General features: G+C 46.4%; 1 protein-coding gene across 1 annotated transcript in view; it reads left to right on the forward strand.

Annotated features, from left to right (window-relative positions):
* Nucleotides 1–25,786, forward strand: part of FAM20C (FAM20C golgi associated secretory pathway kinase) — a gene marked incomplete at its 3' end in the record, with an annotated part of 53,059 nt that extends 27,273 nt beyond the window's left edge. The window contains exons 4-10 of the mRNA XM_080354127.1: nt 12,999–13,091; nt 14,846–14,961; nt 22,559–22,739; nt 23,360–23,469; nt 24,727–24,808; nt 24,907–24,966; nt 25,534–25,786. Coding sequence (XP_080210253.1) covers nt 12,999–13,091; nt 14,846–14,961; nt 22,559–22,739; nt 23,360–23,469; nt 24,727–24,808; nt 24,907–24,966; nt 25,534–25,786 — 895 coding nt within the window. The remainder of the gene's footprint in view (nt 1–12,998; nt 13,092–14,845; nt 14,962–22,558; nt 22,740–23,359; nt 23,470–24,726; nt 24,809–24,906; nt 24,967–25,533) is intronic.
* Nucleotides 25,787–26,105: the final 319 nt, after the last annotated feature.

Raw genomic sequence — 26,105 nt, forward strand, 5'->3', positions numbered from 1 at the left:
TTTTATGGCTTCTGTCATTAGTATTCCCAGTCGGCTCAATCTACAATTTATTTCATGCTGTAGAAGTGCTAAGAATTTTCTCCTGATTAGCAGCAACAGTAGGGCTCGTTTCTAGATTTATCAACATTAGATATTTTTGGATAGGTTAAGGAGTCATTTGTCTTTGAATTAAAATGTGTCTAGACACTCTTTTTTTGGTTACAAATCTAGCAAAATGATGGTACTTTTGAGGTAGTAATTACATTCTTTCAGTGACAGTCCATTATGCACGAGGCTTCAGTATAATGAATATATTTATTTCCAGGAAATCTACAGTATTCTCCCTGCCATTTGTAGGGCTCAGCATATAAATAATGCAGACCATGCTGTGCTGCTTTTCAGTTCATCCCAGGAAATTATGCCATTAAAAATGCTGCTGTTCTTTCGGGCACACACAGACGCAGCAGGTAAAGAGAATATTCATGTGATGAACAGTGACAGAAGCAGCAGCAGCTAATACATTAAAGCTGCAGAGCACACCTCAGACCACGAAATTGTTTGCAGTAATTATGGCGCGGAAGGAGGCTGCTGTTTAACTGAACACCGTGGCGCTCAAACTGTGTTCCCTCAAAGTGGGCTCTGAGTTTGTAACCTGGGGTCAGGACTTGGACGTGCAGGACGAGGTGAAGGGAACTGAAGAGCTTTGGAGCCTCCTTGGCCACAGTCGATAAGCAGCATCAAAATAAAACCGCACTTGAGCAGTTTTGGAAACAAAAGGTCCTCACAGACTTGGTTTTGTTTGAGAGCCCATGTCACTATTTGAAATCTGCAATTCAGATGGTCAAACATCTCCTCTGCAAAAACAGTAGTTGCTCTGGCTGTGTTTAAACAGCAAAGATTATCCAGCGTATAAATGCACAGTCGTGTCCCCTTTTTTAGTAAGGCAGGAGTGGTTTGTGTGTTCAAGAGGGAAAATTTACCATCCACCGTTGGTAGGCATTGCTAATGCATTAGCAGAGCTTTAGTATGTGTTGCAAGTGGAAATCAAGTACATGATGTGCCTGGAAGGAGTTTATCTAACTATTTAAGGGCTGATCACATTTTGAGCTAGAACTGACTTGGTTATTTTTAGTTAAATAACATTACAGTAGCAGTTGCATTTGTAAAGAAGCAAGAAAATTATCCTGCAATTCCCAGACCTTTTGTGCTGGGTTTCATTTCAAACATTCGTGTCCCCACTCAGTGTCCCTGGAGGAGAAGCTGGATCCCAAATGCCATGGGGCTGCCCATCTAATTGCGGGTCAGAGACAAGACTTCAGACTCCAACAAGGCAGCTTTGTGTGTCTTTGTGCTTTTCTTCTTCAACCCTAGGTTCCAATGTAAGTTGGGGAATGATGTATTAGGGAGCAGAGTAGGGGAAAGGGACCTGGGGGTGCTGGGGACAGCAGGGTGACCATGAGCCAGCACTGGGCTCTTGTGGCCAGGAAGCCAGTGGTACCTGAGGTGGGTTAGAAGGGGGTGGTCAGTAGGTCAGAGAGGTTCTCCTGCCCCTCTGTTCGCCCTGGGGAGACCACACCTGGAATCTTGTGTCCAGCTGTGGCCCCTCAGTTCCAGCAGGACAGGGAACTGCTGCAGAGAGTCCAGCGCAGCCACCAAGATGCTGAAGGGAGTGGAGCAACTCCCGTGTGAGGAAAGGCTGAGGGAGCTGGGGCTCTGGAGCTGGACAAGAGGACACTGAGGGGGGACTCATTCCTGGGGATCAATATGGAAAGGGGCAGTGTCAGGAGGATGGAGCCAGGCTCTCTGGGTGACAACCAGTCTCCTTTCTCGTCTTTATTTTTATGATAAAATCAACAATTTCAGGCAGTTCCTCTTTGATATGCCTTTAGAAAGAAGTTTCAATAGAGATGCAGATGTAAATTATAGCTACCGCACATCATTAGCATGAGTGACTACTCCTTCTTTCTGATAAAAAAGGAATGGAAAACCATTAAAACTCATGAAATAATAAGGCAGAGCATATAATTTAATGTGGTCATCTATTTGGAAATGCACATTGTGCGTAAATAATCAGACGCATCAGCAGGGAATCCGCAGCCATCTAACAAGCAAGTTGTTTTGCAATTGCCATCTGACCTGGAGATAAGTGGAAACAATGTTTTCATTAAACTTACAAAACTAAATATTAATCATTAGCGAAACCAGCACTGCAAGATGCAAGAGAGGCCTGGCTACGCTCCCGGGAGCTGTGTGCATGTACCTAATGGCAGGATTTAAATACTAAGGTCATATCGAGAAAAAGATCTGCTATTTGGCCACGGTGCTTACTGGCCTGCTTCGAAGGCAATTGGATTTAGGGTGTAGTTTAAAGACCTACTGTATGTTTTTTTTAGGGGAAAAGGTATATCTGGAAACATGTTTTAAACATGTGACTAAAAAGATCTATGTATGTGTAGAAAATGGAATGGCAAATTTAATCCTGCGTTGCACCTTTGGGCGCCGTTTTGCAGGTATTCCTGTAGGCGAGCAATGAACCCACTTCATTTTGTTTCCTTTGTTTTCCCCTTCTACCTGTTTGACCCAAAAAGCCAATTCAGTCAGAAAGTCTGACTGTAACTAATCCTGTAATACTTTCTTGCCATTCATATTGCTGTCGAGCATTTCTGTCAATAAATCACTGCTTGTGATTTATTGGAAAGCAGTACCCAGGAAAAACCAAACCAAACCAAGCCAACCAATCAACCAAAACCATCAGAAACCCCAAACCAAACAGGTTTCATTCTTACCAATATTTGTGATAAAATTAAGGTCTTTACTCAGCTCTATTGGAGTTTAGGCAGGCATTTGGTAGCAGCGGCCCACTGGAGATTGCTGAGGAGGGAACTTGAGGGACCTGTAATGAAACACGAGGAGATGCCTTGTGTGCTCTCTTTCATCCAAGACTTCAGTCCTGAAAGGCTCAGACACACAGTGCTTGGACAGAGTTGAAATTCCAGTATTAATTTAACACCCTTCTACTCTTGCTCTTGCTTGATCCTGCAATATCCACCTTGATATTAGCAGGAGCTGTGGAAGACATGGTGGAGGTATTTAAACTAAACACTAAGAGAGGTTATGTGTTCTGTCCCCCACATCCAGGCATGGACAACACCGAGTGTTTGCTCTCACAGGTGGCTCATTTAGTTATCACTTTAACCTGCATCAGCTCCACACTGCACTGAAGTCAGCGGGAGGCTCTTCCCATGACTTCGCTGGCTTTAAATGGAGTATGGGCAGGTCAGGTCCCAGTTTATGTCCTTCCTGATCCCGCTCACCTTGAACTCAGCGGGACACCTTTCGCTGAATAGGAGAGAAGTTGGATCAGACCCAGAGAACAACAGTAAGTGCTGAAGGAATGAGATGATGAAGTTCAAAGATGAAATCATGCGACCGCTTTGCTCCGCCGTATACTTGTCCTCACCATCCATATCAACAGGTAGGGAAACTGAAGCACAAGTGTCCTTGGCTTTAGGAAACACATAGTCCCGTCTTTGAAACCAGACTCCCACAAACCCCCCTGGGCTGTGCACACACATACCTATCGCACTCTACAACAGATAAGCTTCAGACTTTGTAGACATTCAAACACAGATAAAAACTGAAGGAGAAGTAGCCAGGCATGCAGTGTTAGAGAAAAGCAGCTGCATGTCATAAATCAGCTCCATAAAAAAAAATCAGCAACAACGTCATTTCACTGGAGGTTTTACTGCACACCCTTTGCAGATTCATCCTCCTTTCTTGTGTCCACTACTCTCATTTTTTTTGAGGTTTTTTTCTAATCTCATCTTTTATTATCAACCCTCACATACTTTGTTGTAATCTCCCCTTACCGAGCAGCCTCCCCATAGGTAGGCTTGTCAATGGAAATCAGCTGGAGCTCATTTCCAAGTCTTGTCCAGAGGAGCACAGCTGTTTCTCATTGAACTTTAACTGAGTGTCACAGGTGAGGAGCGTTGCCCTCGCTATGCCCGTGCACACACATCTGCCTCCTTCAGCTTCACTCCAAGTTTGGCTGAACGCGTTTTTGTGACCCACCAAGCGTGGAGATTTCTCTGCACCTTCAATGTGGGAGCTCACTGAACTCATCGCTCTTGATGGGAGGTGTTCGTATGAACCAGCAACAGCCTTGAGCAGCCAAGCAAGTGAGAGTCTCTTCCCTTATAGTGCTGTGGGGCAGCTCCCCCAGCGTCCTTCTGCTCTTTGTCTTTTCATATGGGATATTTTTCAGAGGTTTCAATAGGCCTTTTCTTCCTTAAGAGCAGCAGGTTCGGTCAGTCCTGAGTCCTTCTGTCCTTTGAAGTGATGCTTCTCGAAACCTCAGCTCCCTTTTTCTTTCCCTGCGATGCGGTGTGTAGCTGGGACTAAAGGAGAGCAGGACCTGCGCTGCTCCCGCGCCCAGCACCCCCACAGCAGGACCTGCGCTGCTCCCGCGCCCAGCACCCCCACAGCAGGACCCGCGCGGGGCCAGGGGGTTAAAATCCTCCCTCTCTGTGGAGATGCACGAGCGGGAAGAGATGCTAATTCGCCCTGATTTTTCCCTGGGAGCAGCACAGTGACTCCCCGTGGGCTGCGGAGCATTAACTCCCCCTTTATCCACGCACTCGCAAGCTAAAAGGACCTTGATGTGTAATTTTCAATGTAATTTGTGACTCATGCCGCTCCCTTAATATAAAGCGCGGATTAGTGGTGGGGGTTTCCAGCCTGGAAGAGAAGTTTAGAGAGAAAGTTTTTTATAGTTTTGTAAGGCAGCAGAATTAATCTGTGAAATGGCTACTAAAGGGCTGCACACTCCTGCAGTAAATGAATACCCAAGGTTAAGAAGGATGCAGTTGGTTAATTCCAATTTAGCCAGGGAGTGAAACCTCAGGGTTAACACTAACACAATCCATGGATTTTCTTCCTTCTTGAAAAGTTGGGGCGTCCCCCGACCGCAGCTGAGAAACGCTGTTCCCAGGTACTCGGGGCTTTGGGATGATGGTTTCCCTTTGTGGGGCAGAAGACACACTGAAAGTCAGAATTTGAGTCTTCTTTCTGGTTAGTCTGGCAATAGAAGTAAGACAAGCGGTCATTCGTTTTGCCCAGCGGAGCTGCCGTGCTTTGCATGCTGCGGTTACTCAGGTACAAGGAGTCTTGAGCACATCTGGGACCTGCAGCCCTCAGTGTCAGCCTGGAAGGTGACATCTGGGATCTACCCAAGCCCGTGGCCAGCCTGACTTGTACGTGTGGCAGAATGACACAGTTTTCCCCCAAGTAGTTGTTGTGGGTGGAAGAAGCAGAAAGCAAAGAAGGGTGAGTGTGGAAGCGGACGGGGTGAGTGTGGAAGTGGACGGGGTGAGTGTGGAAGTGGACGGGGTGAGTGTGGAAGTGGACGGGGTGAGTGTGGAAGTGGACGGGATGAGCTGCCGTGGGGATCTGCTGCTTATCGCTGGCTTGTTCTTGCAAAATGCTGAGCACAAAAGTGCTCCAAGGAAATATTAAGTCTGTGCTTGTCTGTCAAGGACACACATAGTTCACTGGCTCTGTGTGTGCCCAAAGTTAAGCGTGTGCTCGATGAGGCCGGCTGGAGCGGCTCGCTCGGGGCAGAGCTGAATCCTTAACAGCTCCGTGGTTTGCAGCCTCTGCTGAAAAACAGGGCTCATGTTTTCCTGCTCCTGGGAGATTTTGAGGTTCTCGTTGTGATGGGAGGGAAACTCATGAACAAAAAGGAAGTCGTCATGCATCAATACATCAGATTCACAGGAATTACTTTTTCCAACCTGTTTTGAACTGGAACCTGTTGTGAACCTTCTGATTTCAATGGCACATACATCACGTACAGCAGCAAGAAAAGCATCCAACAAGCCAAATGAAATTTGAGCTCTGCTGTGCTTCTAATGTTTAATGTTATCGTTCCGGTAAATCCCTACCCCTAATGACCCCAGACACATTAAACAACATTCTGAGGGCTGAATAAATGCTTCAGACTTCTAATTTTACCTGTATTTTTCTTCCTGCACTCTCAGAGCTCTGCAAATGTTATATATTGAAAAATCTCTGTGGAAAGCACTCTGGAGCCCTGAGGGAAGGCTGGAGCACCCGGCTCACGCTGAGCTCTGTTTGCACAGCCTGCTTTCCAGAGGCAGTTTCTGCAGCTGTATCGGGTTTCGTGTTTGCAGTGTGTGGTTCGCAGGCGGTGTCCGACAGAGCCTCGCAGGGATGAACCCAGGGGAAGGATGACGGGAACCATGGGCTTGGCGCGACACAAACGCTCACACCACTTGTTTAAGAGCACAAAGGAATCCGAGCCGTAGAGAGGCAGAAAATAATGATAGGAATATAGTTTCTTAATGAAGATACCTTAAAGAAAGGCACAAAATGTCATTGTAGCACCTCATTAATGATGTCTTCTGCTTATTTAATTGCTATGAGGCTTTTTTCGCCCTGCTGTGACAACAGCATCGACCATATCAATGTTGGCACTGGGAACTCCTTTGTTGCGCTGTCAAGTACCTCTTAATCTTTCAATTCCGGTCTGTCAGGTCAGGTTTCTATCTCAAAGATGAATCAAACCTCATTTCTGGGCTAAGAATATTTTTATCTGCGAAGTAAATCAGTGACAGGGTCTTCCCAGAGCGTGCCTTTCTCTTCTACACTGACACGTTTGTTTTCCTGCACATGCCCTGCTTTTTCTGGATGGTAGAACAAAATTCCCAGCCAACAGGCATTGCCATGTAGCCACAGTGGCATCAGCATCCATCCAGCGCCAGTCCCACATCCTCTCTTCCCACCAGCATCCCAAAGGAGGGACACAAAGATGAATTCGCAGCATCCCACACATGACACCTTTCAGTCCCCACTGCTGGCCAGAAAGTAGCCGTGTGTGCCATTGCTGACAAGGGGAGCTTGTACGCAGCTCACTGAAGCAGTCATGAAAAGCATCTTTATTTCACATACACCAGCATCCAGTGGTGCTGCTCTCCGGTCATAACTGAGCTCAGCATCCATCCTGTCATGCTGGAAAAACCCGTCTCACCAAGTATTTGAAACTCGCGTGCTTTCCAACACGGTGCCTGCCTCCTAGATCTGAGATGTTTGCAGGGTGCAGGGGAAATGCAGGCAAATATTATGAAGAATGATCCAACTTATCTGGTCATATCACGTCCACCACCACAGCAGGCGGGGTTAGATATTGATGTATGTGGTGGATTATACATTAAGTGCACAGACATCTGTCCATCTAGAGTTCGATGTCGTGGTTGAGACGGACAAACGACATAGACCAAGTTCTTCCAAGATACAAGTAGTAGATGCCATTTATTGCCACAAGTGCATTTTTATACGGTTTTACCAATTCATATGTCTCTTCACTGTTGGTTACAAGTTACAGCAGTAACATCTCATTGGCTGTTTTTGCTGTCATCAGTGTTACTCTTCTACTCCCTTCTCTCTCATGGGTGCATCCTTAACATCTCCGGATACTCCTTTACTCCCATCTTTCTCACGGGTAGGCCTTCATATCTTCAAGGCTAATTTCTGTTCCCATGCCCTCCGTGAGGGAATCCACGGACCCACCATAGTGCCCCACAGTTCGGTGGCACTGGAGCTCATCTCCCTGGTTTTGCGTGGCATACCTGGTTTGTAACACCTCACTTTGCCTTCTTTTCAGCCAGCTGAATAATGGTCATAATAAACCAACATAAGCTGTGGATCTGAGATGTGGGGGGTGGCCCCAGCACAGAGAGCCCGTCCATCCGCAGTCCCTGGGCGAGGAGGGACGCGGCCGTCGTGCCGAAAAGCGCGGGCGACATCCTGACAAATGTGCTCACGCTCATATTTCTTTCCCATTTGCTTTCCCCGTGGTGACAGGCGGCTCCTCGCGAGGCAGCGCTGGAAGTGAGATTCTGAATTGCTGAAGGGAATTTTCCCAGTTGATCAAACTCTGATGTGTTTTGTGCTGCTCAAAGATTCTCTTCATGTCTAATGTATCTGGAAGCACAAAAGAATGAATGAAAAAAGAAAAAGAGCTATTCTTCTGTCCTGATAGACAATGAAATGATGATTGGCGAGATTATGCCTTGACTTTACTGTCAGCACAATGTCAGTGAAGGCAACGGTATGGAGAGGGTGCATTCTGAGATATTAATACCAAATCCAGCTCACTAGAAGGAGCAGAAAAGCCCCAAAGAGGAGGAAAACGTCTGGTTTTATTATTATTTTTATGTTTTAGTGGAGAATAAAATGAATCTTTCATATTCTTGGATCATATTAGTTACCCTGATTATTCATCCCTTCATATTCTATCTGCTTGTGTAGTCAGGACTGGTTCTGCTCAGGTGAAAATCTGCATATATATTTATATTTTTATATATATATATATATATATGTTGCTGCATCTTGTGCATGCACCAGCAGGAGCCTTCCACTGGTGCTGCTCTGAGCAAGGGGCTGGATTTGCACAACCTTTACACAGACACTCAGAGGTTGCTTCATTGTCTTGTAGGAGCAGAGCTGGTTTTACGGGGAAAGCCTAAAGCAGGATTCCGGGGCTTTGGGTTGGCTGGGTTTTTGAGGAATTTAAAAGAAATGAATTGTGCTGAGTAAAGAAGGGGCCTCTGAGCTAAGGAATCTGCAGTCTAAACGTGTTGAGTCTTATTTCCCACGTCTTGGCTTGGGGGATGCTCTTTCTTTTCAGGAATGGGAGCCAGTTTTTCTCGCACGTTTGTCACAACTATTCCAATCTGGTGTCACTGTGGTGGTTTTGCTTTGGTTGTGCAATGAGGATGAAAAGCGAGGCTGGAAATCAGCAGAAGAGTGAGGCTGGGACATGGGGGCAAGGAGGAGAGGGTTGTGGCCATAGGATTGCAAAAGGACATTTTGAAGATCGCATTATAGCGACGTCTGTCAAGAACGGTTTAGGTCTCGCTGGTCTCGCCCTGGGGCCTGGGGATGGGTTGGGTGACCTCCTGAGCCTCTTTTTCTTCAACTCTGCGACTGGAAATGGAAAGAAAAGCCACCTTAATATACTATTTCCCGGTGGATTTTCTCTCCCTCTTCCCCTCACTATCCTCCTGCGCCAGGTAACGAGATATTGAAGTATGCAAATGTTCTTTTGGAGGTTTCCTGTCATTCTCCGCATCAGAAGTTGGTGGTTTCTGTGAAGCTGGCCGGTCCCTGAGCTGTGCTGTTGTCAAGCTGTCCCCGTCTGCTCGGGAGAGAAGGGCTGCAGGGCTGGCAAGCAATAGCACCATCTCGGTATTTATCCTTTTGGCGGTTTGCTAATTATTCCTATTGCTCTCGCATCCTTGTGCGAATTTCTGTCTTTCTGCCACAGTAAATATTCTGTCATTTTTTTAGCTGCAGAACTGCTGGTTAAGCAGGAGAAGCCCGAATATCCTGCAGAGGCCCATATTGTCATTTGGATGATAGCGATGAAACAGGCCAAACATCCTTTCTGTACCACTTCAGTTGCGTGTCTTTTCATCCCTGGGTTGGCCGCTCATTTCTGGAGCATGTTCTGCTCTTGTAAACAGCTCGGCTCGCTCCTGGGGGTGCTCTTTGCAGCACAAAGCCTTGATAAAGCCAGAGCCGTCAGCTGCCAAGACTCCATAAGGAGGCAGAAATAAGCACCAGATATCTTCGCTACTGTAGATGTAGCTGCATTAGCAATATCATTTATATTCCTAAGGACCTACTAAGTCACTAAAATGTGTTATAAAATTAAGCGGCATTTTTTCCCCCTGTTCTAACCGGTGCCAAGTGCATAGAAAGCCCTTCTGGATGATCCGGATCTGCATGCAAAATCCCAGTGCCCTCCGAAGGGCTGCGGCTGCTCAGAGACACCGTTCTTTGCCACCCGCTGCCTCCTTCACTTAGAATAATGAGCTGTAGATGATCTCAGGGCACTCTGGATCCCACTGCTGCACAATCCGCTTTGACATAAGGGTTGCAGGGAAGGGGGAGAAGATCTTGCAAGCAGACACTGGACTTTCAGTCTGACTTTTCCACCAGTACAAAGAAGTTCGTGGGGAGTTGGGGGAGATTTCTCGCCTGTCTGTGTTGGAAGAAAAGCTCTCTGGACATGATGGAGCATCTGTGCTCTGGTTGCTGCTGAATCCAGGGACTGCCTGCAAGACCCCACTGTGGTCCTTGCAAATGCGAGTCCCCAAGTCCCTCCCAGGCCACAAAGTGATGGAAACAGCAGCAAACTGCTGAGTGGCAGCCTTTTCGTCTTGTATTAGCTATATTTATCATTCAAGTAATGCTGTATATTAGCCTGCAAATCAGCTCCAGGGCAGGTATTTAAACACCTTAAATAACTTCACTGGAAGTGAGGCGAGCTGCTTTCCAGTGGAGAAAGAATAGTGACATATAGCTATGAGTAGAACCAGATAATCTCCGGTTATCTGTGCCAATAGCCAAATTACTCTCTTATCAATGTTTCTCGTGGCCCTGCCCCTGTAATTACCGTGCCTCCTTGGCCTATTATGTCTATTAGTGGTTTTGGTGCTGCCGAATTTCCCTGGCAGGAGAGGGTCAGGGTCTCTGTCTGCAACACGGTCAAACCCCCTCCCTGCAGTGGCAAAGCTCATTGTTGTGATCCATAATCACCCCTAATCCCTCCGGCTGATTCCCCGGATTACGTGTCAGAACAGGACTGCAGCCTATTTAAAAGGAGCTGGTTTCAAATCAGCGACGTGTCCTTTCATTAGTTATAAGTTTGACACAAAAGGTGTCTCTGGAATGTCTCGGGGCTGTGGAGCAGGGGTCAGCACGTGTCTGTCAGGAGAACACTTCACTCGCATTGGGCTCTTTGCCCTGTTTTCTGGCTTTTTGGCTGCTCTACAGATAACAGGACCCCTCCAGTGCAGAAGAAGTCTGGCACCGAGGCAGGGTTCTTTCGAGTAATACATGGCCCTGGTGGGTATTAATACTGGCAGTTAGGCAGGTGTATGTAAAGGATCCTGGAAACTAAATATAGATTTCCATGGTAAAGGTTTAGTTTCTGTAATGTTGTTCCTGAAATGCCGGTGGGTCCGCAGAGCCTGCAGACCGTCCTGATGATGTTAAAGAATGGCAGCAAAAAACCCCCAAGAAATCACTAATGTTGGAGTTTGGGGATCAAGTAATCGGCCAAAAAAATACTTGCAGGAAGATTTAAGAGAAGCTTGAGGCTTTGCAATGATTTCTGCACGCAAATCACTAGGTTGGTTGATCCAAATACTACTGAACACCACAACAGGTCCCAACCACAGCCAGAATAGAGCTGACTCACCAGGTTTATTCACGGCTCCGTTCACTAATCAGAGTGGATTTATTCTTCCTATTTGTAAGCGTGATTTGCTTTTCTAGCCGCAAGATCAGATCACAGTTGCATCTCATCTTGTGTCAATGCAAACGTGTCCCTTCCGTGTTTAAAATGGTTCTTCCTGTGTTTTCTCCTACTTGTGTCACGGTGGGAAAATTTTCCTGGGCTTTGATTTCCCCTTGATTCTCGTTTCTCCTCTGCTAGTGTTACCGTGCTGATCTGTGCTCTCCTCATGCTGTCACTGTTGCTGTGCTGATCTGTGCTCTCCTCATGCTGTCACTGTTACCGTGCTGATCTGTGCTCTCCTCATGCTGTCACTGTTACCGTGCTGATCTGTGCTCTCCTCATGCTGTCACTGTTACCGTGCTGATCTCTCCTCCCGCTGTCGCTGCTCGGGCGCCACTGTGTAGCTGTTAGGTGTGTGCAGTCCCAGCAGTTCTCCATCTGCCCCTGCCCAGCGCTCCCCGCCTGCCGTTGCAAACACCTGCCAGACCCTTCTCCAGAGACTCACCAGATTCCAACTGTTTGCAAAATAAGAGCCACTGCCAGAAATCCTCCCCCGCCGTCTGCAGCCCCTGCAGAACCTGAGACTCATCTGGTGTCTTCGGCACGGTGGCTGCGGGCGGGCTTGCAGGCAGGTACCGGTCCCGGCAGTCACTGGGCTGTGTGAGTGAGCGTTGGTGGACACAGTTTCGGGTTCCCAGCGAGCCCCAGAATTAGGACTTACTGCAAAATCCCTGGAAGTTCGACCCTTGCAGCAGCACCACCTCGAAGCCTTTCACGCGGCAAGGTCCCGGTGCAGAAGCTGTGTGGTAATTGGCAGTGTGTAGCACGGGTGACACACAAGCTGACAGCGGGGAATGAGGAGGAGCTTTGTTTTCCTCCTCTGGGGAGATGTCCTCCCTTGCAGATGCTCTGCAGAACAGCTCGGCATTGCTTATCTCCCATTTAAGACTATGAAACAGGGTGCGATGCAGGTAGAGGGGTGGCCAGACATGGTACTGGTCAACTGCCCATCTTGTGCTCCATCCAAAAGCCATCAGGACTGGAAACTGCCTGAAGTGAGAGAGATTTGCTCCTCTTTACCCTGAAGTTGGGTGTTGAAGCTTTAGCCTTTCTATTTCCATCAGAATTACAGTTTTTATTGGTTCTTAAACTGAAGAAACAATGAATTCTGCATCCTTTCTAGAGCATGTTGTTTGCAACATGACCTGCGCCGTGGCCGTCAAACTGCAATGATCCCGTTTCTTCTGAAAGGAGAAAAACATGTCACTTTTGGCTCTAAGTAATGTGAAGGGGGAGTCATCTTTTAGATTGGAGCTGCAATGGCTGCCAAAGAGGAAAGAAAAACGTTATTACTTTGGGAAATTTCAAAATTACAGTTAATGATAATTTAATGAAATGACATTGTCGTCACCGCTATCGCTAATGAAATGTTTGAGAAGGATAAAACAGAGTGCGAGTGGTGAGTGGAATAGTTCCATGGCAGCAGCCGGCATGCACAAGTCTGGAATTCAGTAGTTTAAAAAAGAAGCTAAAATGAGGGCTACATGGCAAATAATGCACACATGAACTATTTAAAGTCCTTCCATTAAGCAAACAATACTGAACTCCAGAATACCGTGCTGATGAGTGAGTGGTGCTCCGTAGAAATGCTAACCCTTCATTTAAACACTTTCCTTGTTTTTCTTTGCAGACAAACCAGAGAGCAAGAAACCCCACCTGACTTCTTCTATTTCTCAGACTATGAAAGACATAATGCAGAAATAGCAGCGTTTCATTTGGACAGGCAAGTAAAACGGATTTGCATTGAAAGAGAAGTGGAATGTTGTGAGAAGTTTGTGCACTTGGCCAGCCTGGCACTGAATTACTTTTCAAAAAGGGGAAAATGGAACAAGGTGGGCAAGTGCCATGAATAAATGAAATGGCAGATGATGAAAGGGTAGATGAATAATTAGGAAATGTGACTCGCTCTGAGAATAAGAAACCTGGCAATAACTAATTCTCAAAAAGAAAGAGAGACTATATTAAAGAGAACTGAGGGATGAATTTCCCCTGCGATCTTGAAGTGCCGATGGAGAGGAGCCGTTGCCGGGGGAATGTGTCGCGGACATGTGACGGGGGTCTGGCTCACCCGGTCAGCTCCAGGACATGCAAACCCGAGCGAGTATTGAGGAGGAATCACTGGCGTGGGGAGCGGGTTCTGGTTTCACAGCAAAGAGCTGAGGCTGTCCCATAGCAGGAGCGTATTTGAACCGTAGGAAGCAGAGGACGCTGGTGGTCATCCCGTGCTCCTGTTAGCTCTGGCCCCAGGCAGAGTCAGTGCAGGGTATGGTGCATACCCAAGGCTGGGAAGGGACGGCTGCCCTCAGCCTGCCCAAATTAGAATGAGGAGTTTATAACTAGTGATGAATTATTAACAGTATGTCTAGAAAACAGGGCATTTCATAGACTGAATTAGAACCGAAGCATCTTGCACACCCTGAAGTGCCAAGAAACATCATTTCAAAAGCTTGAAGCTTTGGGACTATACATTATTTGGGGGTACGTGTAGTATTGCTGCCGTCTGGGTTGATGGTTAGGATGAGGGAACCTATCGGTTGGTGGCGTGGGGTAGATTTGCTATTAAAGAGCCATCCTGGTCAGATCCTTCAAGGATCTTGTGTGTTTTATTGTTGTTGGCCTTGGTGTTGATCCTGTCTGCTTTTTACTTTATATTGCCATTTGAAGCAGATGGTGCTGTAGGAAAAACAAGCCTGGAGTTCCTGCAGGGAGGTGTGTTGAATATCCACACACTAAGCAGAAAAAGCGTTGCGACCCAGTGTAGAAAATCTTATCAGCAGATAGTGGACAAAAAAATGCCACCTATAGGGAGGCTTGTATGGGGACTTCACTCTTTTACTGTATCTAATAGCAATACCTCGTAGGGAGCTGTTAATGATCTACGAAGGCAGTGGAGTTTGGGGCAGAGAAAGGCTCTACCCACCACTGTCCATGGGAAGATCTTTAGTCTCAGGGAGGTTGTTTAGGTTGGTATAAGGGTGTTAGAACAGAGAGAAGCAGAAGCAAATACATAAAATACTAAGACTGTCAGAAGAACAAACAAACAACCAAACCTGTTGGATTATGTTTATGGAAGAAAGAGGCTGAAATCCCATTCCTCAAGTCCCCTGAAAATTGGTGAGCAAAATGCATGTTCTATATACATAATGCATGTTGTAAGCCTGAAGTAGCACAAGGTCAAAACTAAGTTTCTACTGTGTCTTCTTTCTGGAACTGCATGTCTCTTTGGTTTTTTGTGGAAAAACGTGTCCCCGTACTCTTGTGTATGTTCCATACTAGGTACGTAAGTCAGCGGTGATCATATTCAGGACATATTTTGTAATATATTCTACAAAGAATTATCCAATTTAAAGCTGATGGGCTTTTTACGCCTTAAAAACCACAGACAAATGTACCTTCAGAGTGTGATGAACCTTGCTAAAACCTGCCACTATCGCTGTATTTTAATCCTCCTCATGAGCTGCGCTCTTTCTCCTCCAGGATCCTGGATTTCCGGCGCGTGCCGCCGGTCGCGGGCAGACTGGTGAACATGACGAGGGAGATACGAGACGTTACTCGGGACAAGAAACTCTGGAGAACATTCTTCATCTCCCCAGGTAGTCTCAGAAATAACACTCTATTATTTCTATCCCGCCGAACACGTACTTAGGGGAACGATGTGTAGATTGCTTAATTGCTCAGGTATTTATAATAGAACTGTCTTCAAGACCTTTGAATAAAAATAAATGTGGAGACATAGCCTACAAAGAAGACTTTATTGTTTTGAATTGAGTGCCTTTTCCCCTTGACAAATTATCCGCAGAGACAGGCTTTTATGTTCACGAAAGCAATGTCTTCAACAAATGTTTTACGTAGAGCAATTTCGAAAGCAATTTCTTCTGTTGCTCTCAGTTTACCCCAAACCTTATTCCTTCGCCCATTGGTTGTTTAGGCTTTGTTTTCTGTGCGCTGTGATCTGTCACTTCTGTTGGTCAGATGCATTTATTTCTCCGTTTCGACTGGAGGACCAAAACCTAATTTTCTCAAAGTCGTGTACTTCAGTTTTTATGACAACAGGAGTTTGAAAGAAATCAATCACAGAGACGTGTAACGTATCCGGCTTCCAGCTCCCGATCTCGGGTGGGCAGAGACCAGTGTAGGAGTGACCTGAGCTGTTCCCAGCCCTTGTTCTTGCTTTGGGGGCTGACCCCAGGAACCGATTCCACTTGCTATTACTCTTCACTCTTCCACAACATCTGGTGTGGAGCTCCACAGGCTGCGAATTGTATAAAACCAGAGTATCTGCCCTGCTCGCCAGAATATACAACTGCAATAGGTGCAGGTGGGCACATGGTGGGAGAAAGTGCTGTCATCTCTGTTCAGCATCTGGGATGCTGAGATGGAGAAATTACGGCTCTGAGTAAAGGCACAAAAATCCATGCTTAAGTATGTTCTTAGAGAAAGAATATAGAGGGAAACATTCGATTTAAAGCATGTAGCTGTGTTCCAGGGAGCTTAATGCATATTATTTGAGCTGTGTGCAAATGCGCTTTGCTGAACTGGGGCGGTGACTTGTGTAACAGGCAATCTGGAGCAGAGCTCTCCCGAGATCTCTCCCTCGCTCTGCCTGCGATTGGCCAGAAGCTGTTTATCCCAGTCCCTGAAGTCAAGATCCAAAGACTTAATTACGGTTTCTCCCGATGTAACTAATTTATTGCTGTTAGCTAGAAACCAGAGCATTGTCATTGCAGAGCTTTCTCTCTTCAAATGTTTATCACACTTGTGTGATCACCAATAAAGTCATTATTATGGCTGTTATTTTTAACTTCGTATTGATGCTCAGCTCTGTAGGACGCAGTTGAGCAGACAGTTATTTATGCCCACTTGTAAAATACATTACAGAATTACAAGGGGTTTCATCTTACCCTGTGTTATTATGAGCACTCCAATTTTACGTGTGCAGTCTCAGTGACAGTGGTGACGGTACCTGGTGACAGTACCTGGTGACAGTGTTCACCAAACCTGATTTCCATGTGCTCCAGCTCAGCATTTGTGCCTCAGCCACTTTCTTTCCCCTTCCTTCTGTCTCTCTCTACATTTTTTTTGCTTGATTTTCTGTAGACAAACACACACAAAAGGTGGCAAAAAATCTTGTGGCTGTTTGTGTGCACAAGGCACTTTGTCTCTTTGGAAATATAAACCATTTTATTCTTGTTTTAGCAAAGTAATGCACAGATTAGTAGGTTTGCTTGCTTTTTAGTCCTCCTGGGTTACGTACCAGGGCTGAAGGGTGAATGTGCTCCCGCAGCGAGCAGCTCACAGCGGGCAGAGCATGCGGAGCGTGGTTAAGGCTGCTGGTTTGAGCGAAGATCTTTATCTTGTCATTATGAAATTCCAGACGTCCAAGGGATGATCCAAGCATAATCCTTTATTCAAATTTATTTCGACGCCTCAGATAAATTCAATTAAATATTTGATTACTATGAATCAGGCTTTTCTGGAGAATAAAATGCTTAAGCAATTAATTTTTAGTTCAATTTTACATTTCTTAAATCAATACCCTTTGCTTAAATTATGTTGGTTACTTGAGCTCTTCCCTACAAGCCCCCAGTTTAATTAGTTGGATTCTCATCAACATATGCCCAACCTCTGTCTTGTATTTCATATTGACCTTAAAAGGCGAGCATTAATTAATGTTAATGAAAAAGTAATAAAGGTCCTAAATGAAGTATTTAGAAAGAAATTCACAAGCCTGGCTCTGAGCTCAGGCGGCAGCTGGAGGGTGGGAAAGGGAGCAGAGGAGGGTGCTGGGCTGAGCCGTGCGGTCTGGGGGCGAGGAGGGGCGCTGTGTTTGTCCCTTTGGCAGACGGGAGCAGCAAGTTCAGTTGGTTTTGAGGGAGAACTGGCTGAAAAGCTGAGAGATTGTGGTGTGACGTGCAGTCGCTTGGAAGAACCAATACTTGCCATCTGTGCGCCTGTGTTAAGCTATTGAGGCCGCTCAGAGAGTTGCGTTGAGGTGGCTGTGCCTCCGCGTCTCCATCCCAGCAGCGCCCAGCAACAATGGTCCTGGGGACACATCGTGTCTGCTGGCAATGTTTCCCTCTCCATGCACCCATATACATCTCTTACATTTAAACAAGCACTAAATGTGATGGATTTTAAACAAATCTCCCCTCGGGCTGGGAGCCTGCTGCTTGCAGCGGAAACCCTCAGATGGTGCTCATCAATACACTGTAGTATTCGCTGGACCAGCGCGGGGGTGTGTTGGAAGAAACCTCACTGCGTTTGCACACCTGGGCCACGTCCCTTGTCCCATGGGGATGGGAACCAGTGCCCGCCGGTGCCGGGAGGCTGCAGGACGTGCAGGTTCGTCCCTTCCTCGGCGGCAGACGGGCCGGTCGGTGCGGCGGGCGGCGTGCGAAGGGAGGCAGATTGCGGAGAAGTGCACTGCCAGGCACTTCGGACTGAACGTGAGCAATGGAATTAGGTCAGTAATTACTGAAATTAATTTCACATCCTTCGCAGCAGGGCAGGCTGCAGTAGCCCTGCTCCTCTTACAAATGAATGTTCATTTGCTAGGAAAAAAGAGACATATTAATGATGTCAGCTTTCGTTTTGGAAGTCATTGAGGCAGCAGCTTAAAGAAATCCATGTTACATAGCTAGTAAGCACTGCGTTTTTGTTCATATTCACCAATTCCAAGGGATTATGGATTCTTTTTTCCCCTCTCAGCAAACAATAGCAATTCTGAAGAAGCTATTATTTTGAGCAGGTGAAAGATCTTTTCATGCATTGCTTTAGTAAATGTTCAGGGTTCTTTCCAATACTCCAGTTGTATAGCTTGCTAAATGTCCTCTATTAACAGCCATGCAAATCTCAATGGAAGAATTGCTCTGCCAAGCAACTTGCTTTGCGGTATCTCTACTTGTTCCTTTGCTTCCTGACAAGAATTGTTGTTCAGCTCTCAGGATGACGCACAGACACTCTGGTTCTTAATTGTTGTAATTAGTTGGAGTTCCGATCACCAGACCATGATTTTCGCATGGGTTTCTTTATGAATCGTATCCATTCATCCTCAGATAACAAAAATTAGGCATTTGCAACACCGCTCGGGGTTCTCTTGCCTCCTGTGCTTTGAGGAAACAGTTTTGGTTTTCAATGAAGACAGAGCTTGTGCATTGCAAACTTGCAGCATTTGAACATTTCAGGGTGTATGACCATCCTCTCCTCTCAGTTTTGCCAGCACTGCTGCTGCTGCCGCTTCTACCCACTCTGCAGGAGCACAAATTCCTGCCAGTCGCTTCTTTTGCAGGTGTATTTAGGGATGGAGGTCTGTACAGAAACACCTGTGTCATGTGGAAGAGGAACATATGGGCTGGGAAATTTTACTGGGAGAAGGACCACAGTCCAGTTAGACCTTATCTCCCCTTTCCCTCTTATTTATGCCTTCGAAAGGCCAAACCCTGCTCTTAGCGTGGAGCTGCTGCTTGTGTCTCTGGCTGGAAATTCAGCCCCAGCCTGCTGTGCAGAATGTGGGTCACCTACTTAGGTTTCAAAGCATCTTGCTGCCGCACCTCCAAGTCTTAAATGACAACTGTGCTTTTCTATAGTTTTTTTTTTTTTTTTTTCCTGCATTTTTAAGAAACCTTAGAAAATGTTTCCCCGGATAATTCAGGCTGTCTTGTCTCACTACCTGTATATAGGAACTAGGGTAGGCATATCAGGATGTCTATTCTGTATCAATCAAAGCAGTTGATTTCTTTAATAGTAACTTGAGATACAGCATCCTTTCGCCTCCACTGCCCCAGAATCCGGGCAGGAGCCGTGGAGATTATGTACCACAGGCTGAGCCCACAGGCCCAACAAGAGCTGGCAAAAGCACCTTTGCCGTGGAAAGTAACTTCTCACTGAGAAATACACTTGTGGTTTTAGCACGAGTTTGCTGTCTCAATGCCAGGATGCATCCTGCATCCTGCATCCTGGGTTCCCATTGCAGGCAGCGGGGGCTCTGTGTGCAAATCAATAGCTGGAGGGTGAAGAGGGATGTGGTACAGACGGCATCGTCCCAGCTGTGTCCCTGCAGCCAGCGCCAGCACAGCCCCCGAGCTGTCCTGGAGATTTATCTGGATACAAACGTGCGATTGCTGTCAAATGATTAGTCCCAGTTGCTTTTGTTGACAATACGGAGAAGAGTTTCATTGTTCCCAAAGTTAAATTCAGAAGCAAACTGTTAAACACAGTATTTATCTTCCCACTGTGCAAAATGCTGGGCTTAATTCCTTTTTGAAAGGTCAGATTTACATAGTGAGCAGCAGAGGCTGCGGCAGCGAGGTAGGGGCGTTGCTGGGCCTTTTGCTCTTTACAAAGCCGTTAGGACGGCAGATAACTGAGCGTCGGCTTCCCGCTGCCGCTGGGTGTCAGGTCATGGAAACCCCCAAAGATAAGTTGTCTCAGGCGATCAAGATAAATGTGCTGGATTCACGCCCTCCCCAGACGAGCAGGTGGTGCTGCCACCGCTGGGTTGGAGCACGGTGAGACACAAACCCTCTTGGTGTCTGTTCACTCTTCGGCGCTAACCTGCAGCGAGCAGCATCTGTATGTGATTTCTTGTAAATCAGCTCTGTTGGCAGCCTGCAACCCTTTGAAATATTTTGTCTGCAATGGTTTCTTTCAAGGGTATAAATCACAGATGTTTCTCCCCGGTTTCTGTTGACCGGGAATATCCCAACCTTCCTAGTGGCCCAGGATGATGTCCCATTCGCAGCCCATCTGCAGTTGGCGGCGCTGCCCACAGGTGCTTGGACAACTCTTCGCTTTCATCTTGAATTATGGAAGAGGTTCACAGGGAGGCGTGAGGCCCTCCTGGTTTTGCCAAGATGATCAGAAGCGAAGTCAGGGCACCTGTGTTAGCCACGCAAAAGCTGTGCCGAGTCCGTAATGCAACAGCGCTTTTGAGAAGGAAATGCCTGAGGGGTTGCAGACGGCAGGGCAGCACGCCCAGGGCCTACCGTAGGCTGGGTTTGTCTAGATGTTGGCTTTACACTTGATTTTAGACTAATGAAATGAGTGAGTCTGAAGAAGGGCTACTGAGATGGTCGTGCAGCTGGTGTGCAAGGAGGAGCTGATGGTTTCAGGTTGTTTTAACGTGGAGATGTAGCTTGGAGTGGAGCCCTCTGGAGCCCATTCCGACCTGAGCTGCCCTAACTGTGATTGCTATTTTCCCACGCAATTTGTGAAACGGGTTTTCAAACCTTCACCCTCAGCGTGGGAAATAGCCAATCCGAGTGGCTTATTGGCCAAGGATGTGGTCACTTTTAGCTCATGGGGAGTCTCAAACTACTGTTCCTTTAATTAAAATGTTAAGGGACTAAGTATGCCTTCCAGGTAAGAAAAAGCTCTTGAAATTATTTTTAAGAAAGGATATGCTGCCTGGCAAAACACTTCAAATTACAAAATTAGAAGTATATACATGCCGAGTGTTCCCTTCCTTCCTTTCTTAATTTCTATTATTTATTTTCTCTTCCCTTAAGTACTTTTCTTTCAGTAATCATCACCGAGGTTTCTGACCACAGGGTAAATATTTCTGGACTATGTCAGGATGTATTTAACGGGTATGAGCCAGTGCTGTGAATGTAAATACACGGTTTGGGTTGGAGCTGTTCCTGAGCACAGATAGATGGGCGGCCCTTAGGAAGCGGTCACAGCAGAGGGATGCAGAAGTCTGTCTCCAGAGTAAAGTAATCACAGCTTAATGGAGACATCTGAGGGGTCACTAGAGGCTGTGAAATGAAGAGCTGAGACAGACTGTCAAGTCGTAACACATAACCTCATGGTCCAATTATTTGGTGTGATTCCGTGGTTAGTAGTCAGACCCAGATAGTGCGGCTAATTAGTACAATCAAAAACATCATGACAAGACTTGTTTGCTTTCCCATGTTCTCCTACTCCTCCGGTCGCAGCTCCTTGCTTGGTTTCTCCCCCTTTCCTGTTATCTCCGTAGCACCAGGGCTGGAACTGCTCCCTGTCCTCTTGACTCATCGTCTCCCTTCCGTTGCCCACCAGCGCTGCCCCATCTCCACCGGCCGCTTTGCCACCCGTGGGCTGGGGGGACATCAGGGTGACCTACAGGCCATCGCTGCCATGAAACCCACCAGCTCACCTTTCCGAGCCACAGGGGCTTCTGTGGCAGGCACAAAATCACCCCCCTCTACTCACCACCCTTCCTGCCTCATTATACTGAGCCTGCCCAAGGGGAGAGTAGCTCAGAAGCAATATTAGAATTTAGGGGCCTCATGTGGAATTAGGATGCGATGTGACTTCTTGGCTTCATGCATTACTATAAGGAAAAGGCACAGTCTTCCTCTAATGACATTTTATGTGCATAAAGCAATGTCAAAGGAGTTGTAGCACACCTACAAGGTCAGCAGTGTGTTCCCATTCTTGTTCGTAGGCCAGCGTTGGTAGGAATTTGAATTCATGTGGGAAGGGAATTCTTGTAAAGAGGTGGGAGTTCTTGTTGGTGCAGAAATACGTGATGGCAGCTTTGGAGAGGTTTTTAAGGTAACACACACTCCAAAACCTACTGCAGGGTGCGTTTTTGGGGTTTTTTTTCTGTGATTGTTGGAGTAACGTGATGTGTGGAGGAAGAAATCTGTGTTTGGGACTGTGCTGACAGACCTGCGTCTGTGCTGTTTCCACCGTCCGCATACACCCCCACATGAGTCCTCGTGGTAAATAACTCTCCTTGGTAAAACTGCCGCGTCTTCTCATACCGACAAGTAAATGAATGAAATGCTGTTGTCTGCTCTTAAAGCAATGAGCCACGGTTTTGAAAGGTGACTTAATTTGGGGCACATGCCACTTGCTCAGCAATGGGATTTGCGATCTCAGCCTGGGGTAACAAATATATCCCAAAGGATGTATCGGTCTGGGAAGGTGAATGCAGAAGGGTAAAGATTAAAAATAATAATAAAATGTGTTGTGTTTTTTTTAATATAAATAGACTGGAAATAGTCCCAGAGAGCTCAGTGTAGGGTATGATCCCAGTCACCGAAATGAGTGTCTTTCTAGTGGTTTCAGTGGAAGAAAACTATGCGTGGTAACAGGATTTTGGGTCTGTGATTTATTTCTGCTCATACACACATCAGTGATTTTTATGAATTCTTGGACACTAATTTAAGGGTAGGTTTAAAACTCTTTTCCTTTGTTTGCCAGCCAACAACATCTGCTTCTATGGGGAATGCTCCTACTACTGCTCGACAGAGCACGCCCTGTGTGGAAAACCAGATCAGATCGAGGGGTCCCTGGCTGCTTTCCTACCTGACTTGTCTTTGGCTAAAAGGAAAACCTGGCGAAACCCCTGGAGACGTTCCTACCACAAGCGCAAGAAAGCAGAGTGAGTAGTGGTGGGCAAAGGGTTCAGCAGCTGCCAAGGGCGATAGGGAAACAGACCAGTGCTGCAGCTCCTGCCCCTGCCTGGCCCCGAGCATCGAGGCTTAGGAGAGCACCCGCATCTCTTCAGTGGAAGGGATGGAACACCTACATTTGCAACGAGCTCCAGCTTGTGGTGCTCAACCCAAAAGGGCCTTCAATGGCGTAGATCCCTCATGGGACAGATTCCCCAGTGGCTTTGACAGGCTGCAATAGGACCACAGGTTGCAACAAGACCTAAGTCCTATCAGAGAGGGAGAGATTCACAGCTATCAGGAGCCCTACACAAGTCTCAGATGTTCTCATCATATGACCGATGGTGCAGCTGATCTCCTAACCCTTGCAGCTATTAGCCAGATAGTTTTCAATCTTGAGATTTTCTTCCTTTTCCATCAGTCACAATCTTTATCCGTCGCCTGCATTACTGGAAACAGCCTGAAGACTTTGCTGCCTTCCCCCCGGCCCTGCCCTCAATTGAATGTGATGCAACTGGATCTTTGAAAAATAACTTCTTCTTTTTTTTTTTTTTAAATACTCAGTAAGCTTTGTATGTCACGTAAAATATCAAAATATTGTCTTTTCCAGATGGGAAGTTGATCCAGATTATTGTGAAGAGGTTAAACAAACACCCCCGTATGACAGTGGGACCAGAATTCTGGATATAATGGATATGACAGTTTTTGATTTCCTAATGGGTATGTTTCATCTCTTTCAAACATTAAATGCAACATTTAATTAGAATAAGAACCACTTCTTTCTGCACCGCTCTGCACAGCTCAGCAGTTTGCTAAAGCGAGGTTGAAGCTGCATTTACTGTGTGTGCCGTTCAGGATGATTATGAGAAAATGCAGACGTACAGGGTTATGTATTCCCATCAGTGCCGATGAAAAGAACAAAGACGTTCAGAAGCGCAGAGCGATGACGAGCGCAGGTCAGGCCAGGCTCCTTCACAATGGTTAAGGGCTTCCCAGTTTGCTTAGTGAGTGCTTTACCATTATAACGTATGGCTGTTGCACACACTTGCAAGGACTGTTCATGACCAGCACATTGTTTTCAACCTGCAGTAGCATTCAGTGCTGCTTGCCCTAGGAACTGTCAAAGGGGGGAGACGTATAGAATTTTCAGGAAGGAAGCTATGGTAAAGAGGAAGAACTTCCTAACAGATGTGTAACCTGGTCAGCATGAAATAATTATTAACAAGCAGGTATTAGTGACCTATTCCAAAGGTACTCAGTGTCTACACTGACTCATTCTCATATGAAACCTGTTCTGCTGCAGCTAATATACCTATAAGGTGCCACCATACATATTTGGTCCTCAGACACATGCCAGCATGTACATTTCCTATGCCATTGGCACTGCGGAGATTTCTGCAGGAGTCTGCAGCAGGAGAGGCCAAATCACAGCTCAGGAGCCATACGTGGCATCTATAAGTGGCTCAAGGTCCCCACCATGTAGACAAAATTAATAGGTTGGCACCAGTATTCTGCACATTGACCTTAAAAAGCAGATGAGAGTTCTGCCTGCCACGAGTGCCCAAAGAGAGCTGTTGAGCTGCACCTGATCCATATGTTAGAGCCGTAATACCTTTTTGACTTTCCAGGCAGCCAGAAATTTGGGCAAAGTTCTTAATTGAGGCAAAACAGAATGTTTGGTCGCAGTTCAAAAAGTTTAATAGAAAATTAGCAAAGTCGTATGGATGGAAAAGCTACAAAGACCTTGAAAAGCTTCAGAGGCATAACAGTCCATCTTTCGGGACTTGGGGGTTCCCACACTGGAGGTGATGGAGCTCAGCAGATCCGTTCGTTGCGTGGCCTTGCAGAGCCGTTGCGTCTGGGGAGCACGGGCTTTCTTCTATATGTGGCTTTTGTTGTCCTGGCCTGCAGGCCCAGAGTCAAATTCAGAGTCTGCAATTCAGAGTCAGAATGGTCTTTTTACTCGTTGTCCCCAAGGTAACATGGATCGACATCACTACGAGACCTTTGAGAAGTTTGGAAATGAAACATTTATTATTCACTTGGATAATGGAAGAGGGTAAATACCTTTAATAATATTTTCTGGGGGGAAAAAAAAAGAAAAAAGTTAGTCTTTAAAACAGCCTTTGTTGTGTTCTTGGTCTTTCCTTTAAATAGGTTTGGAAAATACTCCCACGACGAACTTTCCATATTGGTGCCTTTAAACCAGTGCTGCAGGTATGTTTCATCTTTGGGGTCATTTGGGTTGTTTCCACTAACAGGACTGAAATGTTGAACCTTATACTGCATCCTATGGAGAGCAGGAGCTGTTACGATCCTGCCCGGGGCGCCGGAGCCAGGCTGGCGCTGGGGCTTTGTTGAGAGCGGGGCCTGCGTGGCTGGGGGCTGTTGTGAGAGAAGCTTTATTAAGAGAAGATGCACATTTCATGGAAGTGGCACAACTTGTAGCTTGTTCAAGGGCTTCACAATGGCTTCCCATGGTGCCCATGAGCCGTGTTTTCAAGAGGATGGGTGATGTTGAGTTTGGGTCTTGCCGTACCCAGCCCAGGAGCACCAAGAGTGCCAGCGGAGCTGTGCTCCAAACCTCCCCCCTCGAAGGGCTCCCGAAGGTGACAATGCCAGCTGCTCATTAGGGCTGTGACAGCGCCTGGTTCGCAGCATTTCAGATCACATAATGAGGTTTTTATGCTGGTCTCGCCATGCTGACCACAAGCCTTTTAGCCCTGTCAAAATCAATAGCGATTAGAATACTGATCTGCATTTTCTCTCTCCTTTTTCTCTCAGAATAAGGAAGTCGACCTATCTGCGCTTACAGCTGCTAGCCAAGGAGGAGTACAAACTCAGCCTCTTGATGAAGGAATCTTTACTAAAGGACAAAATAGCTCCCATTCTCTACCAGCCTCACCTGGAGGCCATGGACAGGCGGCTGCGGATCGTCCTCAGGGCTGTTGGTGACTGTATAGAAAAGGATGGTTATGACAATGTGGTCGAAAATGACTTGAACACTGATGTTAACACTGTTACGACCGAGAGGTAGTGAAATCGCAAGACTACGTTCTTACCAGCCAAGTAAAGAAGATTCAAAGATAAAAGAATCAATAAGTCTTGCAAAAGACTGTGTTTGCCACTTTGTGAATTCAGTGAATTCAGAAATGAGATATAATTGTTCCCAAAGTAGGTAAAGTATAGACTCTGCAAAGGATTAGTTCGTTAAGAAAAATAAGTCTAATGTGATGCTTTTCATTAGTTCCTAAAGAGAGATTATGAAAAGATTCAGAAAATGCTCAGCTCATTGGCAGACAACAGTCTGACCGCAAAACACCTCCTGTCCTTTTTGTATAGAAAGGAGGCCTTTA

The sequence above is a fragment of the Nesoenas mayeri genome, assembly GCF_963082525.1.
Source record: "Nesoenas mayeri genome assembly, chromosome: 15".
NCBI classification, from domain to species: Eukaryota; Metazoa; Chordata; class Aves; order Columbiformes; family Columbidae; genus Nesoenas; species Nesoenas mayeri.